Here is a 17,626-nt window from a genome sequence, read left to right on the forward strand (position 1 = left end):
TCCCCATATGACCAATAGTCCATTGAAGAGGAATAGCACAATGTGTTGCTGTGGGCCAAGCATGAGGGGGAATCCTCTCCTGCTTCTTCTCCACCGCGTTTGGTTTGGCTGCCTCTCAGAGCGGCAGCAGAAGCCGCGGAGCGCCTCTTGCCTTTCACCTCCTGCCTTTATTTTTCCCTCCTCCTATGTCCCAGAGTGGGTGGAGAGAAACTTGAGGGACTGAGCTCCTTCCCCCCCTCCCAGGCATACAGAGACCTGCTGGGGCTCCAGCAAGCAGTAGCTCTTCTGTTCTCCCTGGATCTCCAACGGTGCACCCAGTCGGGATTCAAACTTGCAATTGGATTCTTTTTTAATTTGTGGATTTTTCTGTATTTTGCTACAGCTCTGCTCAGTGCAGGTTGTTCTAGACCTGCTACAAATGGCTTATATTTTGGTTTGGCTGGGCAAGCAACAGTCTTCCTCAGTGTGAGGCAGGTGTCTCTGAGGAAGGAAACTGCACGACGTAACATGAGTGTGATGTTTTGCCGCTGGGAGCAGAACAATTTCACCATGAAACTGGTAGGGTGAACACTTCCAGATCATGACAAAGGTCAACCACCCATATGAAATCAGAAAACCATGCATTTCAGTTCTTGACTGTGCATATAGAAAAGTATGTAGGCTTCTCTCTGTTGTTGACAGCTCTTTCTATTCATGTCCTTCCCTGAAGCTGTAACATCAGAACATTTTTTTCTTCACTTTGTGTTTATGTGTCAGTAAAAGTGCTTGTCTCATCAGTCCAAAACCTTACCGCAGCTACAGTGTTAGCTGTAGTGGATTAGTGGCGGTCGTTTTAATATCAGAAGAAAATGCTGAAGGCATGCATCTTGATTTCCCCTCACCTGATACTAGCTTCACTTTGATGTCTGCATGGAAAGTTAAAACAGGCTTATCTAAGGCTTTAAACTGAGTTGTGTAGCACATTTGTGTGCGTGCGTGCGTGTGTGTGTGTGTGTGTGTGTGTGTGTGTGTGTATGTGTTCCCCTTTATAGCATTTAAGGGGGGGAAAAAATCAGGTTTGCTTGCGGCTTTGTTGCCTACTGTTTGGTGTCATATAAGTATGATGGCACAGAGATGGTAAAAATTCAACAGCATCTGGGACAGTGAGATAAAACACAGGTCCGGTCAGGTGCAGGTGGGTCCTGTGGTGCAAACAAATTGGGGGGGGGGGGGGGTCTGTGTAATGACTGATGTATATGATAAAAGTAGGAAGCAGCAGATTTAATAAAAGTCTGTTAGGATAATAGGCATCCTGTTGAGTTTACACGTAACGACGGAAGCGGACAGAACACACTCTTTTTCTTTTCTCTGTCTTTCTCCACATCTCTCTCTTTTTCAGCCTTGTTCCTTATCTGGATCTCCTGTGAGCCCAGAGAGGAAGGGGAGATGGAAGCAGAGGAGGTTATTGCCAAAGCCTTGAGATGAGCTGATAAGAGGGCTAGCTTAATTACACACTGCTAACCTACACACAACTCAAATGAGGAGGGGGATTGTGTGTTTTCCATGTGCCTTTGTGAAATAGAGTGGGGCTGACAAAGGCACGCACAGCCCAACATGTGCACACACTTAGAGAAATTAAAATGACCTTTCTTTTTATTATGAAGTATAGTCGATGTCCATAGTTCTCTCTGTTATAGAACAGGTCTATTGATTATTTGATTGTCAAGATTCTTTTGTCGATGTGTGACCCATGCAGCATAAATCAAAATGCGAGAATGATGTGCTTAATACTGATCCTGAGTCATGCCAGCATATGCAGAGGAGTAAAACCATGTTTTTGTTTTCAGTTACGCAAATAGTTGTGATGTTCTACACCGTCAAGGCTATACCCATGCATGACAAACTCAAGCTCTCAATAGCACACCGTACCCACGGCATGCCGTACCTACCCCTTCTTAAATTATTCTTCTCTGAAAATTCATATAAGTAAACTCAAAGCACATCTGTTTTTTCCTTTTAAAAACTGATGTACTTAGTTGCATTTGATAAAGTCAAGTGGCTGATCCTAAGAAATCACAGGTACATGGCATGCACTGTAACCATAATGCACCCAAACATTTGGTTGAATAGAAGGATGTGAAAGCAGCAGCAATCTTTGGCCAATTTTGAACTGAAAAAGCTGTGGAATTTAACATCAGACTCAAAGGTATAAAGATTGAAGGTTGAATATACATTATACAGGGCTTAAAAAGTAATCGTATGGTGGATAAGTGCTTTTCCAAATGCAGGAGAGTTAAAACAACAGCAGTGGTATTGTAGAGTTCTGGAGCTCACACCTCAGATGCTGCATATATCTGCTGATTTTCAAGGACCACGATGAAGCTGTTTCGCTCTAACATCACTACCAAAATTGCCTTTATAACAGCTGCTGTGCCCTCATGTGCATCAGGCTGCATGTCTCAAAATTGATGTTGATTACATGTTGCGTAGCAGACACTGCTGTGCCGTCTCAGCCGTGCACGACTTTGGGGAATTTTGACGTACTCATGATTCACTTCTCTCTCATATGCTGGAAGAACCTTTCTGTACATTCACAGATCTCGCTGCTGGATGCAAATGCTCTTTTCTTTTTATCGATTACTTGATGATGTTTTTCAGCCCGTGGTCTTCAGATCACTTTTGACAAGTACAGGTGCCAGCACATACTCACTCCGTCTCTTGGCCCTGTTTCCTATCTTCTTAACAGCACAGCTCTGACCAAGTCGTTTGTCTACATGTGCCTAGTATGGCCTCCATGCCTCACAAAGCCACATGTCTTTCATGTGCCAAACAGAGAGTAAGCAAAGGCACGAGGGCTTATTTAAAGCTGGCCTGGTTCAGTTTTCTGTGGGTTAAAGCCACTTGAGAGGACAGTGTGAGTACACTGGCATGGAGTGGATCGCTGCCAAGGGCCTTACAGACCATGAACTAACCATAGTGTATCCTGCTCATGACACCAAAGGAAAAGCTGCAGCCACAGATACACTTTTAATGAAGAGGAGAGAAAAAGAAAGCAGCACAAATGCCTTTGTGCTGTTTTTGTTTGTTTTTGGTTTGGTGGGATTACTGTATGAAGAACATGCACCTCGTACTCCGTCTTTAAAACGTTTATGTTTGGTTTGTCAGGACGGATGATGGGAAAGACACCCAGTAAACTTTTTCCACTGTAGCAAAGGAATGTTTAGACATTTAGAAGGCTTGTGTTTGAATGGCTTGTGTTTGGAAAGGGGAAAACTTACTGCTATTTCCAGGTAATTTCAGGTGTTTTTCATAGTATGGTCACTGCAACCTGTCTGGTATATAAGAATAATTATTTTAAAAAGAAGAAATAAGATAAAGATAAATACATATAAAACTATTTGTATTATTAGTATTATATACTTTTTTCTTGATTTTTTTTCTTGAATTGCTTCCCTGACTTAAGCTTGCATTCGCCTCTAGTTTTGTAGTTATAGTACATCATAAAGTGTTGCTATGGAAAGTCTGTTTGACCACCCACTGGTCAAGCATTGAAAATTTCAGTGTTAGAGCGCAGGGCATGGCACAGCAGCTGGTAGAGCAGACTGTTGTCATTTCTGTCAGACCAGGACACCTTTGTGATGCTTGTTTTCTCAGAAGCCATCTGTTTGTGTCTGCTAGTGCTCACTGAGAGCTGTGCAGAGAATTCCCTTTGCCCAGTGCTGTGTTTCTGTTTTTTTTTAAGACGAGCAAGTTTCCTGCATTCACAGTGAATGTTGTTGAGACTGTGTCAGAAGTGACAGAAAAATATACCACTGTTGGGTAAGTAGGATGCCCCTATGTACCACTCCCACCCCTCACTTCTTGATTGCTGTGTAAGTGACTCAGTCCATCCATCATCTCCCACCAGCCATCTGCTAGCCAGCCCAGAATGGGTCAGAGGGGATGTGTTGCCACATGTCACCCTCAGCCTGCAGCAGCACGGAGGGATGCTGAGTCCTCATCGATATGGCTCAGCATGTCTAGGCAGCAGGAGGGGTCACCCACAAAAATACGTTTTCTAAGTAGTTTTTCAGGGTGTTAAAGAGGTCATCCTTTACTTTGGAAAAAGTGGGAAAGAGAAATCTTAAATGCATGTATTCATCCATGTTATATCACTAGAGCATAATTCAGCTGCCACAGGCCAAGAGGTGGGGTACACCCTGGACAGGTCGTCTGTCTTTTGCAGGTCTAACACAGAGAGACAGACGACCATTCTCACTCACATTCACACCTATGGGCAATTTAGAATACTAAGTTAACCTAACCCCAGATGTATTTGGAAGAAGAATTAGCCAGATGGATGTGGATTCAAGTCCGCGACCTTCTTGCTGTGAGGCAATAGTGCTAACCACCGCGCCACCGTGCTGTCCCACAAAAAGTCTTTAATGTTAGAGAAAACTGGAGGATGTATTTGTCTTTATTTATTTTAATACGATTTAGAAGTCATCAGATTAAAAGCCCGTAGAAGGCAGCACATTGCAGTGCAGATATGTGTTTTCTTAAGCAAAGCATGGAGAGTTTCTTTAGTGAAGCTGCTCTGAGACCCACACTTGAAGTTTGTATTTGTTTTAGTGACATTGTAAGGTGTGAGGTCCCTTTGTGAATGTGAAGCAGCACACTGCTGATGACATAAGATGATGGCTGGATTTGGGAAGTAGCACAGCCCACCCCTGACACCTGAGACCAATCGTATTTTTGTGTTTGTATTTGAGTGTGTGCGTGCGTGCGTGTGTGTGCGCGCCTGCTGTAAAGTACAGCACCAGGTGTGCATGAAGGTCACTAAAGTGTCCTGTCATTAAGTGTGAGGAGCAAAGACATCCATCATATTTATATAATCTGTCTTCGACACAGGGAGCAACGGTGTGCTGTGAAGCACCACGAACAGTAGGAAACTTCAGAATCAGATTTCTTTCTCATTGCCTGAATCAGCAACAGTTATGTTCCCCTAGTACAACAGAAGACACGGCTTAATTGAAGAACTGTTACATGCAGGTTGGGCCACCGATAATGTAGGTAACTTATGTAGGGAAAGCCTGACAGTTAACGGTCTTTCACGCTGGAGTTTTGGGTTTTTGTCTTGTTTGTCTTTTCCAAACACAGCAATCCTCCCTAACACAGTTCTCAAGTATTAAACATAAAAGGTTCCGTTTCTAAGTTAGTTTTCTTTTGACAGTCTCTCCACTCGTAGCAGAAGAAGGAACTGAGTCAAGGTGTCTGACTCAGTGAATGACAGACAGTGAGGGAGGGAGGGAGAGAGGGAGAGGGAGAGGAAGATTAAAAGAGTGTCAGACTGTCTGAGACGTCACTATGAAGCTGACTAAAACACGGTGAGATAAGAGAGAAGTACATTTATGGAGGAATAAAGCAGGCCCCTTTCCTACAAGCAAGCCAGACAGACGTTGTCACAGAGATGTGTATGCGAGGGGGGGCACACAGCATGACCACTTATCTGTTCCAGTGCGCACGAAGTGCTCTTATCTTTTGGTCTTTTTGAAGCTAAAGGATTTTCAAAATCTGAAGTTATCTTCACCCAGATATTTGTGTTTATCGACCTGTGGCCCCACATGGCGGGGTACAGCGGGCTCAGGGTGCCAGCCAGAAGCTACAGCCGCTTCTCCTGTGAAGCCTACAAAGTGGTAAGAAACCAGGGAGTACTTGTGTCAGGGGTGTTATGAAAGCTTTTTTTAAATACTTATCTACCTTTTGGTGAAGATAAAACAACATAAGAAATGATAGAGAGTATGCATTTACTTCAGGATTTAAGAAGGCAGACTGGGGAGAGAGTGCAAGAGGAAAGGTCAGCTTGAAATAGACATGTCAGGGGTAGAAACTGATCTCCAGGAACAGCATGGAATTATAATAGATTCCTCCTTACCGAAATGGGTATGCTACGAGTTTAATAAATGAATGGAGTCTCAGTGCTGGGATTTAGTTTTGCCTTATAAACCCCTAAATAGTCGCAGGAAGAGGCCTTCAACTTAGGTTGGTCTGTGTTTGACGAGGTAGATTTCTTTTGAAAAGGTAGAAGAAAGCATTGTTATCAGAGCATGTCTTTTGTAGACTCAGCACTCAGGGCCATTACCTGAATTATAACAAGAGCTGTTTAAGTCCTGGCTCCCTATGAAAGCTTTTTGTGAGAGATAGCACTTTATGGCAGCTTTGGTCCTGCTGCGTTCTCCTTAAAGTTCTTGCTCATGTTGGTAGATTAGTTCATAATGGCGTGTTAAGCACAGCGCTTTTTAGGTTGCTTACTGAACCCTGAAAGTAATAAGGGTAATAGTCCTGAAGTTATCAACATAATTGTTGCTGCGCCATCGACGTATGTGAGAACTGTGCTTCGAAGGACAGACCTCAGGTGTTGTGGTTTAATGCCGTGTGAAAATGTGAGAAATATTGCGGCTGGTTTGTGATTTTTACACTTGAACTTCAGTGGAAAGACTAAATGGTCCTCGACAAGTGGAGAAAATTAACACACCTCTCGGTTATGAAACAATTCGAAAACCTTTGCGGTTGGAAAAAAAAGGAAACGCATCATTATCACCAAACTAAAAATATACAAATCCAAAATGCCAAGAAAACATTTTGAGCATATTGCTGAACACATGTGGTAAAATTAGACGCTTCTGTTTTTGGAATGCGCAAATTAAACAAAAAGTACTGACAGTTTTTTAGTGTGTGTGTAGGGGAAGCCTGATAGCTGTGTGGTTATTTTAGTATGTTTACTGTAATTCCATTAACTCTAATATAACAATAATTTGGTATAGAATTTTATTGATGATTGTCCATTGCTAGCTAAAATTTCCCACTGTCCTTAAACATGCAAACACTAGAAACAAAGTTACGCTGCAATAGGCCCAGGCTACTGACAGCTTCCCATGATGCACTGAGTGTTTCTTATTCTTCTCTCTGCATTTATACATTTATCCATCACTTGCAGATGTCTGCCCCTTCCTGAGGCTGGTTCTGATGGAGAGTTTCTTGTTAAAAGGGAGTTTTTCCTTTCCACTCTTGCCAAGTGCTTGCTCAGATCAGAGGTGTTGTCTGATTGTTATGTTTTCTCTGTATTATTGTAGGGTCTTCACATTACAGTATGTGTGGTAAAGTGTGCTGAGGCGGCTGCTGTTGTAATTTGGTGCTATATAAATAATACTGAATTCAATTCAATTGAATATGATCAAAAAAACGGTTGATAACCAAGTTTTAGGTACTTAAAAAAGTCACTTGCAGCAGAGTGAGGACAAGCATCAGATTAGATAGAGTGCAGTGTTTACTTTAGTGAACAAGTTATCATTTCTCAAGTGAGTGAGTGCAAACAACAGAGATAAAAGAGCAAAAGAAATAAAAAGTGTTTGCTCCAGCTGCGTGAGAGTTTGAAATAAGCAAACATGCCCGCAGGAAGTACACAAACACATCAGTCTGTCTCCTCCTTCTGTCCTCAGCCGAGTGACATTTGCCAAACTTATGCATCTGAACTATTCAGTTTTCAGAAAGTGCCCTTCAAATTGAGGGCACACTTCCCAGTGTGAGGCTCTGGCTGCCCTCAACTTCTATTTGACAGGGCCAACCGAGCACTGCAGGGATGGCCTGTGTGCGTCATGCCCTTCTGTAGGCATCCCACACCAGCTTGGTGACTCAGCAAGCTGAGGCAGCAGGGATGCTGGATGTGAAGCAGATCTGTGCGTTTCTGTAAGACAAAAAAAAAGGAAAGATGCAGCAGTCTGAATGACTCATCAATGTTTGTTAGAGGCTTTGAAGAACTGATGCTTTTCCAATTTTAAGCCTTAAAGGGAACATTATTATTATGTGAGCACGATGATGCAGTTAGGTCCAGGCTTTCATGGCTCACTGTTGAAAGAATCTTTTGACTAAATGGCAAGCGATGAAGAGAAAATCTACTGTAGACTCCATACAATCGCACACTGATACCAGACTGACTGTATAATGGCAGCATTTATGTCAGGTTTCAGTGTTGGTGTGCTTGAAATGCTTTCAGTGTTGCAGCAGAAAACAAATAACTGAAGTGAGATAACTTAATCTTATTGAGTCTAATTAAAACAAATATTGACAAAGTTTAACCAAGTTGAAAAAGGTGATAAATAACAGTTTGTTATTCCAATACTCAGAATGTCACAAAATGTTAGAAATTGCAATAATATCTAGAATGAAGTATCATGATAATATCGTAACATGGGGCGTCTGGTGATTACCACTTCTACATGATGGATGGACACAGTGTCTAAGTGATTCTGATAGTTAACACTCCAACTCCAATCTCAATGTCTTTCTGTAGTTTCAAATCCAGGGTCCTTAAGCCCAGGGCAAAAACAGTAGATATCTGTAACTCTCCAAATACCATCAGACTGCGCTGCTAATTGTTACTGTTATATCAAAGAAAGATGCAAACTACCGGTAGGCCCAGATTTGGTTTATGGAGGTGACATATTCCCAAAGCAAAATGTCAGTAGAATTGATAGGCCACATTTTACAGTTTCTGTAAGTCCGTGACATTGTGAATGAGTCAGTGTCATGTTGCTTTCTCTGATGATGGGAACGTCCCTTACCACAGCTCCAACTTACAACTCCTAAAACGACCCCCATTACCATCAGGGGGTAATGGGGGGATTTTCCATTTTCCATCTTAGAAGATGCATCTGCATGATCCCCGGCTGCCACAGTGTTGTTGACATATGGCTGTGACGGTACTGGTGAGGAAGATAAGAGAAGTATGTTCTCCCAAGGGAAGTAAAGTTATTAACAAGATCGTTTTCATGATATTAGCAGATACATGTACCAGAGATACAGAACATGTAAGTCATTATGTTGGTGTAAATGCTTTCATATTTATGGAACAGTGTCATTTGTATTTTATTTCATGATAAGTCCCTGTTTCAAGTATTATAAATGATGTATTCAGAGGACACCCACAATAGGTTATGCTTTCAGGTCCTCCACTTAGTGAGTTATTGGTCTGAAATGGACAAGAACCTTCTAACTTAGAAACTATAATTCTTACAGGTGGGGGGTAAATATAAAATATTTCACATTTGACCTCTGACATTTCCCTTAAAGTCAATAGATTTGCCTGATCAGCTCAAAGTGATATAGAGCTATTTAAAAATAAGTGTCTTTGTTTGTACTGGCAGCATTGGGAATGATACTGGTATATGGGGATTCTAAATATCACATTATAGATTGCATCCAAATATCATGTCATATTTGACCCCTGACCTTACCAAAGATTTTACAAGTAAAATAAAAAACATAAATGTTTAAAAATTAGAAATCAATAGTTACAGATTTTTGATACTTGAAATGTTTTGTTTTCAGGTACGGTATGTGTACTGTGTGCTCAGTGACCAGCTACACACAGAAATGCCAATAATGCCATGGGACTGTCTGTTGTAATAATGTTAACTGCTTATCTTCTTATCTGCTTAGTGATTAAATTGTCTATATATTATTAACAGTGGTTTAAATTAAAGACTGAACCGGAATCTGTTGTATCTCATCTGTGTTTGATAGATGGATATTGAATCAATATGGAATTAATACTTCTCTTCATTAAGTATTCAGCCTGTTAAATTGCCTCCCAGATCTGATGTCTGCCTCTCATCACCCATCACTTTTTCTTTAAGCAACTTCCAGATCACAGAAGCTCCAATAAATGTGTGGTTTACCACACATGATTCCCATTATTGCATTCTTTCTTTTTCCTATTTATTTCAAAGTTCCAGTTATGAGTGAGGTCTTTGATGTAGATGCATCTGACTTATGTTGACTGATTCAGTTGGACAGCAGCGGGGTGAAACTTGAAGCAAATGATGCATCACTGTGGATGGCCCTGTTATTAATGCTTAATTGAGTTTCTGTTGACATGGTGAATGTAAGTTCAGTATTCGCTATCCTTTTATCTCTGTTTTGGTCTCTTCCAGGTGGTGTTTTTGTGAAGTTGTACTGCAAGTTAGACCTTTCACATATATATTAAAATATTTATTTGCTTCAGTTCAAAATGTTCATTTTTGATCAAAATCCCTGTGGTCACTGTGAAGTTTGCTTCTTGAAAGCAGCACTAAGTTGCATCAAGCCTTTCTTTAAAATGAAATTTTTTTACCTGTTGCATTTGAAGCTTGAGCTGCCCGAGTTGGAAACATCAGAGAAATAAAGTGTGTTTTGAAAAGTTGTCTCTTTCGGGACTTAAAAGGAACCTGTTGCTAACTTATCTCTACCCTTGCGACAAGCCCATACCCCCTTCTCCACTTGCCCTCGGGCCATTTGACCTCCCCCGTGGTTTACAGCTCCGTGAATGACAGCTACCCATTTCACCTCGTTTTTAATTGCAATCCAAGCCCTCCATTTACCTGCCCAAAACTACTTCAAAGAGCGCTTGCACATTCACACAAAAGCTCTTCAAGATTGCACTTCCTTTTTTCCACAACCAGCTGAGAGTGTGAATGGATCGTCTAATCCAGCAGCTTAAAGGCTTTTTTTAGTTCAGCCTGTCACTCAGAACCTTTTTTGTTGTAACTGTGCGTTTGTGTTTGGGAATGCAGCCCGTGTAATTTCAAAATGTCGCTCCGAGGCGCTTTGTATTTAATGTGTGGTCGTGTGTTTGCATCGTAAACCTTTTGCGTTTGAGCTTGTGCGTGATGATGAGTGTACGGATGTGCGTGTTTATGAATCTTTTTGAAGTGCTCGCACCTGTTGTAAGACTTCATGAGGGCAGTGATTCATCTGTCGAGGCAGAAAAGCTTCAGGTTTGTTTACAGTGCAAATTCAAAGAAAGAAGGGTCACAACTGTGCCACACACATCACCTCAAGCATGTGCTTTTAGGCTTGACCGTTACAATGCCATGCACTCACTGAGGACTGACAGATAGACTTGAATTTCACAGTGAAGTGTGTACTGATGAAGTTTGCTTGCTTGTGTGTCTGGATTTTGTAAATCAATCAGTTTTGGAATTTGACATTTATGCCAGCAGAAACTACTTTGTGCTTGACCTGCATCCCATTATCTTAATACAAGAATCTGTCAGCCTGACTAATCATTATTTTTCTTCTGTGGAAAAGAAAGATTAATCAAAAGCATAAACTTTGTACAAAGCAGAGAAGGAACATCTGTCTGAAAATCAGTTTGAGGGGTACACCAAGCTGAGTTTAAGAGATGGAGGATCCAATCACTGAAGCTGGATTTCTAGTTTACTTGGCAACGAAGAGTTGGAGTTAAAGTGCCTGAATTTCAGGACCGGGACCACGCCTCCAAACACGCCCCTTCCGGTTCTTATTTATATATGGATACCCCAGTTCTACAAGCTTTTTGTTCTGCCAGGCTTGGGAGCCGCCGCCAGTTCCCTCTGAGGCCTTCCCCAAACCCCAGCTCAATTCATGTTTAAGCCATTCACCTTTATCCACTAAAAACGCTGTCAAGCCAGCTAGTGAAATGAGATTACTGCAGAAAGCTGACAGTTACTTAAACATGCTGATTGACACTTCCCTGTCATGTCTTAGTGGACTGCAGGTCCCTGAGTTTGTATGAATGCAAGAGTGAGACATGGAGTGAGAGGTGTCTTTATTTAGAAGCACATGTTTCAAATCCCTTTGGGCTCCTCTGATGTTGCACTTGTCACACAGAGACTGCGCAGTTTACAGACAAGCTTGACATTGCTGCATATCAAGATGGGTTGATGACACATCCATTTCTTAAAAAAACATCTCCTTCATTTTTAGGAATACCCTTCTGCACAACTTCTCTTCAGCCACTTCATTTTTTTTTACCTCCTCAGAAAGAGAGACTCACTTCTTATGATCACAGAGGGAGTAAAAAACAGAGAGTTTGCAGCTAATTATGAGGGAAGCTATTCAGATTATTCAGATGCGTTCTCTACCAACACCCCCCTCCTCCCCCCATGTCCTCTCCTCCCCCCCAGGCAGTGAAGGGTCTTTTCTGTCCCCAGAGAGTGATGTCAGCATGGCCCATTGAAAACAGCCGCCGTGTGCTCCGAGATGAATGCCCTGGCTGAGCACAATGGCCCCAATTTGAATACCACGCGGATATATGCCAGATCGGAGCCCCCAACAAAAGAAAAGAGGGCTACTCTGCTCCCATTCAAGCATGCTGTTATTTTATTAGTCGTAAATTTGCTTCATCCATTTATAGCTTTTGTAGTTTTTCAAGTGTTTATGGAGTTTGAAACACATGGGCGACCTGACAGGGTCGGCCCTTTTTTTTGGACAGAATTTTATTTTTGTTGGCACGTAACTGAAACACCGTGCTCGTGTTTGTGTCTGACCGCAGATTTACACGGACTGGGCCAACCACTACCTCGCCAAGTCAGGACACAAGCGTCTGATCAAGGACCTGCAAACAGACGTCACGGACGGAGTGCTGCTGGCTGAGATCATACAGGTCGTAGGTAAGGAAACCAACTTCTGATTCCAGGCCCTGCTGGAAGAAGCCAGCTCTGATCAAGTGACTGCTGGAGAAAAATGCGAGCCACGTCATTACTTGTTTAGATACGGCTGACCTTTACCAAATAAATGGTCGCTTGCAAACATCATCATTAACTACAAACTCATCTTTTGTTGAGGTGATACGATTAAACCATTTTACTCTATTATATAATGTAATATTGAACTATAAAGTAGATTTTGCAGCTGAAGTAGTTACTTCCACAAAGGACCAATAGTCAGGAGAAAAACACTATTGTTGAGGAAAACTTTTATGAATTTATAGACAGTCAGTGAACTACAGTCTGTAGACTGGGAGAATGTATAGAAGAGAAAGGAGAACAGTTAGAAGAGTGAATATAAATATAAATCAAATAAATTTAAACTTTCTGAAGTTTGTGCTTTGCCTTGTCTCAACTCTTTACAAACCAATGTCTTGTATTGTGTTTGTATTGTTAAGCATGTTTTTGATTCAGTTATGTTCTCAAAGAGTCTTATGATCCTAAATCAAATTAAGCAAGCTTATAACTCAACAGCAGCAGTTATACACAGTATGCAGCTGTTCAACCCACTGCTGATCGTCTGTGTTTTTGACCCATGCTCTCGTCTGTAAAATCATCATCATCATCAGCCTTGTCATCTTGTCTGGCCGTCCTCAGCCTGTCATTTCATCTGCCGGCAGCCTTGCAGCTAAAACAGGCAAACACCAGCTGACCGGTGATTCAGCATGTCAGTGACTCTGCTCCCTGCTCCTCCCCCGTGTCTCTGACCCAGATTCTGTACATTTTATGCTATGAAGACCTTTACTGTTCTCACACTACATCAGTTGTTGCATGTGATTGTGTTTTAAATTAGGTCATGAAGTCCATGCCTTCGTTCCTGAGCCTGGTTCTGCCGGAGGTTTCATTCTGTTAAAATTTAGTTTTTCCTTCCTGCTGTCGCCCAGTGCTTGATTATAAGGCCTTGTCTGATTGTTGGGGGGGGGGGGGTTTCTCTATTATTCTAGGGTCTCTTACAATATTAAGCACCTTGAGGCGACTGTTGTTTTAATTTGGCACTATATAAAGCTGAATGAGCACTATAGGTCTTTTTGGGTTATACGAATCTTCATCTGTTAAAAGGGTTCCAGGAAAATCCAGTTGTTTTCACACCTGTATGGTGACTAAAGAGCAAGGTTGGCATTATATTGCTTTGGGGATATGCACAAGCATAAATGCTGACACAAGAATGTGGAACTGTTCTAATGCTACTTTCCAGCCTGGATGTGGTCGTGTTTTTTATGATTTATTCTTATGAAAGTTTGATGTTTTGACTGGGTAACATGGGACCATGTCTTGCTCCTCTGTGTTTGTTCAGTTAGTATTAAATAATTCATTAGCAGTGAACCTGATTATGGAGCTCAAGAAATGAAAGTTTTGCTGAATTTTATAAGTGAAAGGTGGCTCTTGAGTTTCTGCATTGTGGAAAAAGTACCTGATGTTAATGCAATCCAGGCTGGCTACAGCTTTGCTCTCAGATTAAATCATTTCCAACCAGAGCCATCCATTCACCTGTTTTGTACCTCCTTTCTGCCTGCTGCTTCTTGTATCCTGGGAAAACCTCATGCCCACATAGTGTGATGAAACCAGAGCAGCTTGCTGGTGTTGGAACAGCCATAAAAGTTCAGAGGCCTGGCTGGATATGACACCTGTTTAGCTATTTGACCTGCTTAGATTCAAGGTCAGGGTTGACTTTCACACAAGCCTCCAGATCGATTTCATCATCAGTTGTTTTTATGAATATTTCAGAGGGTAATCTGTCCGGTGAAATTCAACCAAAATTAAGATATGGCTTTGTCCTCTGTTTCTAGTCTTCTCCAGTAATCTAGCTGTTGTATAGCCCAGCTGCAGGAATGTGAGCTGTACATTTATTTGCTCAGTATTCACAAGATAAACTGTGTGAGTTTGTTTTTTAGTTTTAGTTTTAAGTGTGTCCCAAAATCACACAGTATGTGTCTCTTGTGGGTGTTGGTGTCTACAGTGTACAATTTTTAGGTAGCACACAAACCAAAGCCAACAGTAGTAGTGTTAAATCACTGATAGTCTTGTTAGCACTAAACTATTTTGGAATTGCTTCATGCCAAATTTTAATTCTCAGTATGAAAATGACGTGCTTTAAATGCACATAGAGAGAGGTAGTATCCAAATACATGCTGCAATACCAAGTTCATAAAAGTGAAAAACCCCTTGCCTTGAAGGTCATCTTGACCTCTTGAGCTCTTCCTGAGCCGCTGCTATTTCTAGATCACTTCCTATAAGTCTCCTTCTGACCACTTGTATGAGCACCCTGTGATTTCACCACAGACCTCAGTCTTGGGCAGGAAACAAACATCAACTGCTCTTTAAACCTGACCAGACTTCCGGGATCGGTGTCCTTCCACAAAGATCAGTAGGGCCACCAGGAGCATGCTTGCTCTTTTGGGTTTTTACAACATTCACTTATCTTGCACCATGAATTTGTCCTTCATGGTCAGACTGTCCTGGTGCTTCAGTGTGAGAACAGAAACCACGAGACCTGCAGTGGATCCTGTTGTGCGCCATTGTGTGTACAAAATATACAACATGTTAAAAACAATTTTTTTCATCACCTGCTTCTTTTCCAAAGTTAAAATTCAGGCTTAAAGGTCATCATCTTAAGAAACAGTGAAGGAGATCCATAGACCTTCTGTAAAAGGAGTCAAAGCTTGACTCCTATGGAGCGAATAACAGCAGCACTACAAGTATAGCAGTGTTGCCCAAGGAGGACTTTAAAACGAGTATGGTTTTACATTTTTATGGGTGGAGTTGTTGAAGTTTCTAATTGCATGTTGACCTAATTGACCTGATAACACCACCAATTAACTAACATAAACTGAAAATTAAATCAGTTTTAATTCACAGTCCAAAGTGTATGGGAGCTATTTATAAAAGCCCAGTAATCCCAGGAGTCTTCGTCATTTCCACTAAAACTGAACACATTTCTTTCATATGTGAATTGTAAAACAAAACCATCCACTTCACTGGAAGAACAGTGTTTTGTGCTGCTGTATGGTGTAAAGGATGTGGTCCTGACATGTAGCTGCCCTCTAGTCTCCACCGTGCCTCCTGATGCAGGAGTCTGTGCTGTTAGCACAGTTGTCAGCTGTGAGCTGAGGGCTGTGTCTCAGCTGCTGTGGGCTGGGCCTTCTAATGGACGGGAGGGATTCTCAACACCACACACACACAGCAGCGCAACACTCCTGGTTGGGCCCCCAACGGCCCCGCTCCCATTTGCTATGACCAGATAGCATTTCATGTGTCAGCGGGAGGGGATAGGAAAGGAGGAGAGGGGGGATCCCAGTCACTGGCATGAACACCTCTGCTCTCTGCACTCAGCCTGTCACTGTCTGGGACACACACATCGGGATAAAGGAGAGGATTACATTAAGTGAACACGCCTGAAAAGAGGTCTCATTATCTCTTCTTTTGTCTCTCTGTCTCTTCTGTCTCTCCTCAGCCAATGAGAAGATTGGTGATATCAATGGAAGTCCCAAGAGCCGTTCTCAGATGGTAAGTGACCGACCAAGTTTGTTTTGGCAGAACGTTGAGAAATTTACCTGCGTGTTTGTGTGAAACAAACCCAGCTCTTTGAAGTCCCATCTGATCAACTTAAGTGGCCCTCGCTAGAAACTGCGGCACAGAAGTCCCTGGTAAATAGTTGTAGATGTGAATAGTTAGCCCATTTATTTTTACTTTTGTGGTATGGTGTGCAGTCATCCGTGAAACCTCTGGCTCAGACTTCTGGATTTGGCTCTCAGTTAAAAGCATCGCAAGCTTTGGTTTTGGGGCCAGTTTTGCCTCTTCATGTTACACATGATACACATCCAAAGAAGTCAGCATTCCTCACATCTTCAGGGGTAAAAGCAGATGGAGAATATGAGCACTGATTTAAAAAAAAGTTCAGAGCCAGTTACGATGTGTTTTTGTCTGCAGTGATAGTTAGAAGGTACATAGGTGGGATTGCCTTCTTGACACTGTTGGTGGCATTTTAGCGGTTTTACAGTTTAGTGCTCTCTGTGGGAAATGAACTGAGCATCTCAAAGCAGGGCTGCCCTCCACTAAATGCGATGGGTCATAAATTGGGACAGTGTGCCAGCTGAGGGGACTATTTCTGGCCACCAGCCAGACTACTGAAGCCTACCAAAGCACCAGAGAGAGAATGATGGAGACACCCATACACACCCATATTTAACAACTGAAAAGGAGGTGGAAGCACAGCTGATCCCTGAGCGTCACTGCACACACATACCCACAGTGGAGCCATATTACTGTACTTATGAGGGCATTCTGCTCTGACTGATTGTAGTTCTTCTTTAGCATTTGGTGGTGTTTTCATTTCATTCGTTTTTGATGGAGGTCACCTATGTCCTGCCATGTTATTACATTTATTTCAGAATTAATTATATATTAGAGAGCTTCTGTAAAATTCTGACCTTTAGTAGAGAGCGAGGGTTCACACTATGATGCTCATGGTACGCTCTGCATTTATCATTCCTGAAAACGCAGAGAAGGGGTTTGTCCACGCAAGAGCCAATTATTCTTCTTCTCTTGGGGTTGCTGAGCATCACTGATTTGAACATGTTTTTCTGTCCGGCTGTGTTTGTGTGAGTAAGTTCATTAGAACCAGAATCAGTGAAACACTTTATATTAAATATAATGACCTAAGAAAAACATACATTAATTGCACATTGTTTGTTGCAGTGTTTATCCTGGACAAGCATTATAGGAACAACACCAACACAGAGTATACAAACTTTTTACATTTTTACAAGCGTTTGAAAACATTTATTAACTCCCACTGAAAATGGTCTCGACTCCATCTCCACTTCGCTATCAGTTAGGTCTTTCCCATTAGCCGTGATTACACCCCCAGTTCTCCTGTAACTGAGCATCTTGAAATTTTGGTCTCCATGGTCTGGACGTCTCTGTGGGTTTCTTATCAACATCCTGTTTAGAGCTCTTTCACATCCAGCTCATGTGACACAGCAGCTTTTTCTTTTGCAAAGCGAGAGGATTGTAGCTTACCTCTGAGACAGAACAAGTGGTTCCAAATGGATGGTGTATCTTTTACGGTGTTGTGATTCTTCATAGACTCTGTTTGCGTGAAA

At 41.9% G+C, this 17,626-nt stretch overlaps 1 protein-coding gene across 4 annotated transcripts in view; it reads left to right on the plus strand.

The window, feature by feature from the left end:
- nav2a (neuron navigator 2a) overlaps positions 1-17,626 on the plus strand; it is a 319,405-nt gene that overhangs the window by 140,895 nt on the left and 160,884 nt on the right. For all 4 annotated transcript variants that reach the window (XM_080885572.1, XM_080885574.1, XM_080885571.1 and 1 more), the window contains 2 exons: positions 12,311-12,428; positions 15,976-16,028. In XM_080885572.1, coding sequence (XP_080741698.1) covers positions 12,311-12,428; positions 15,976-16,028 — 171 coding nt within the window. The remainder of the gene's footprint in view (positions 1-12,310; positions 12,429-15,975; positions 16,029-17,626) is intronic.

Source organism: Rhamphochromis sp. 'chilingali' (assembly GCF_963969265.1).
Source record: "Rhamphochromis sp. 'chilingali' genome assembly, chromosome: 6".
NCBI lineage: Eukaryota > Metazoa > Chordata > Actinopteri > Cichliformes > Cichlidae > Rhamphochromis > Rhamphochromis sp. 'chilingali'.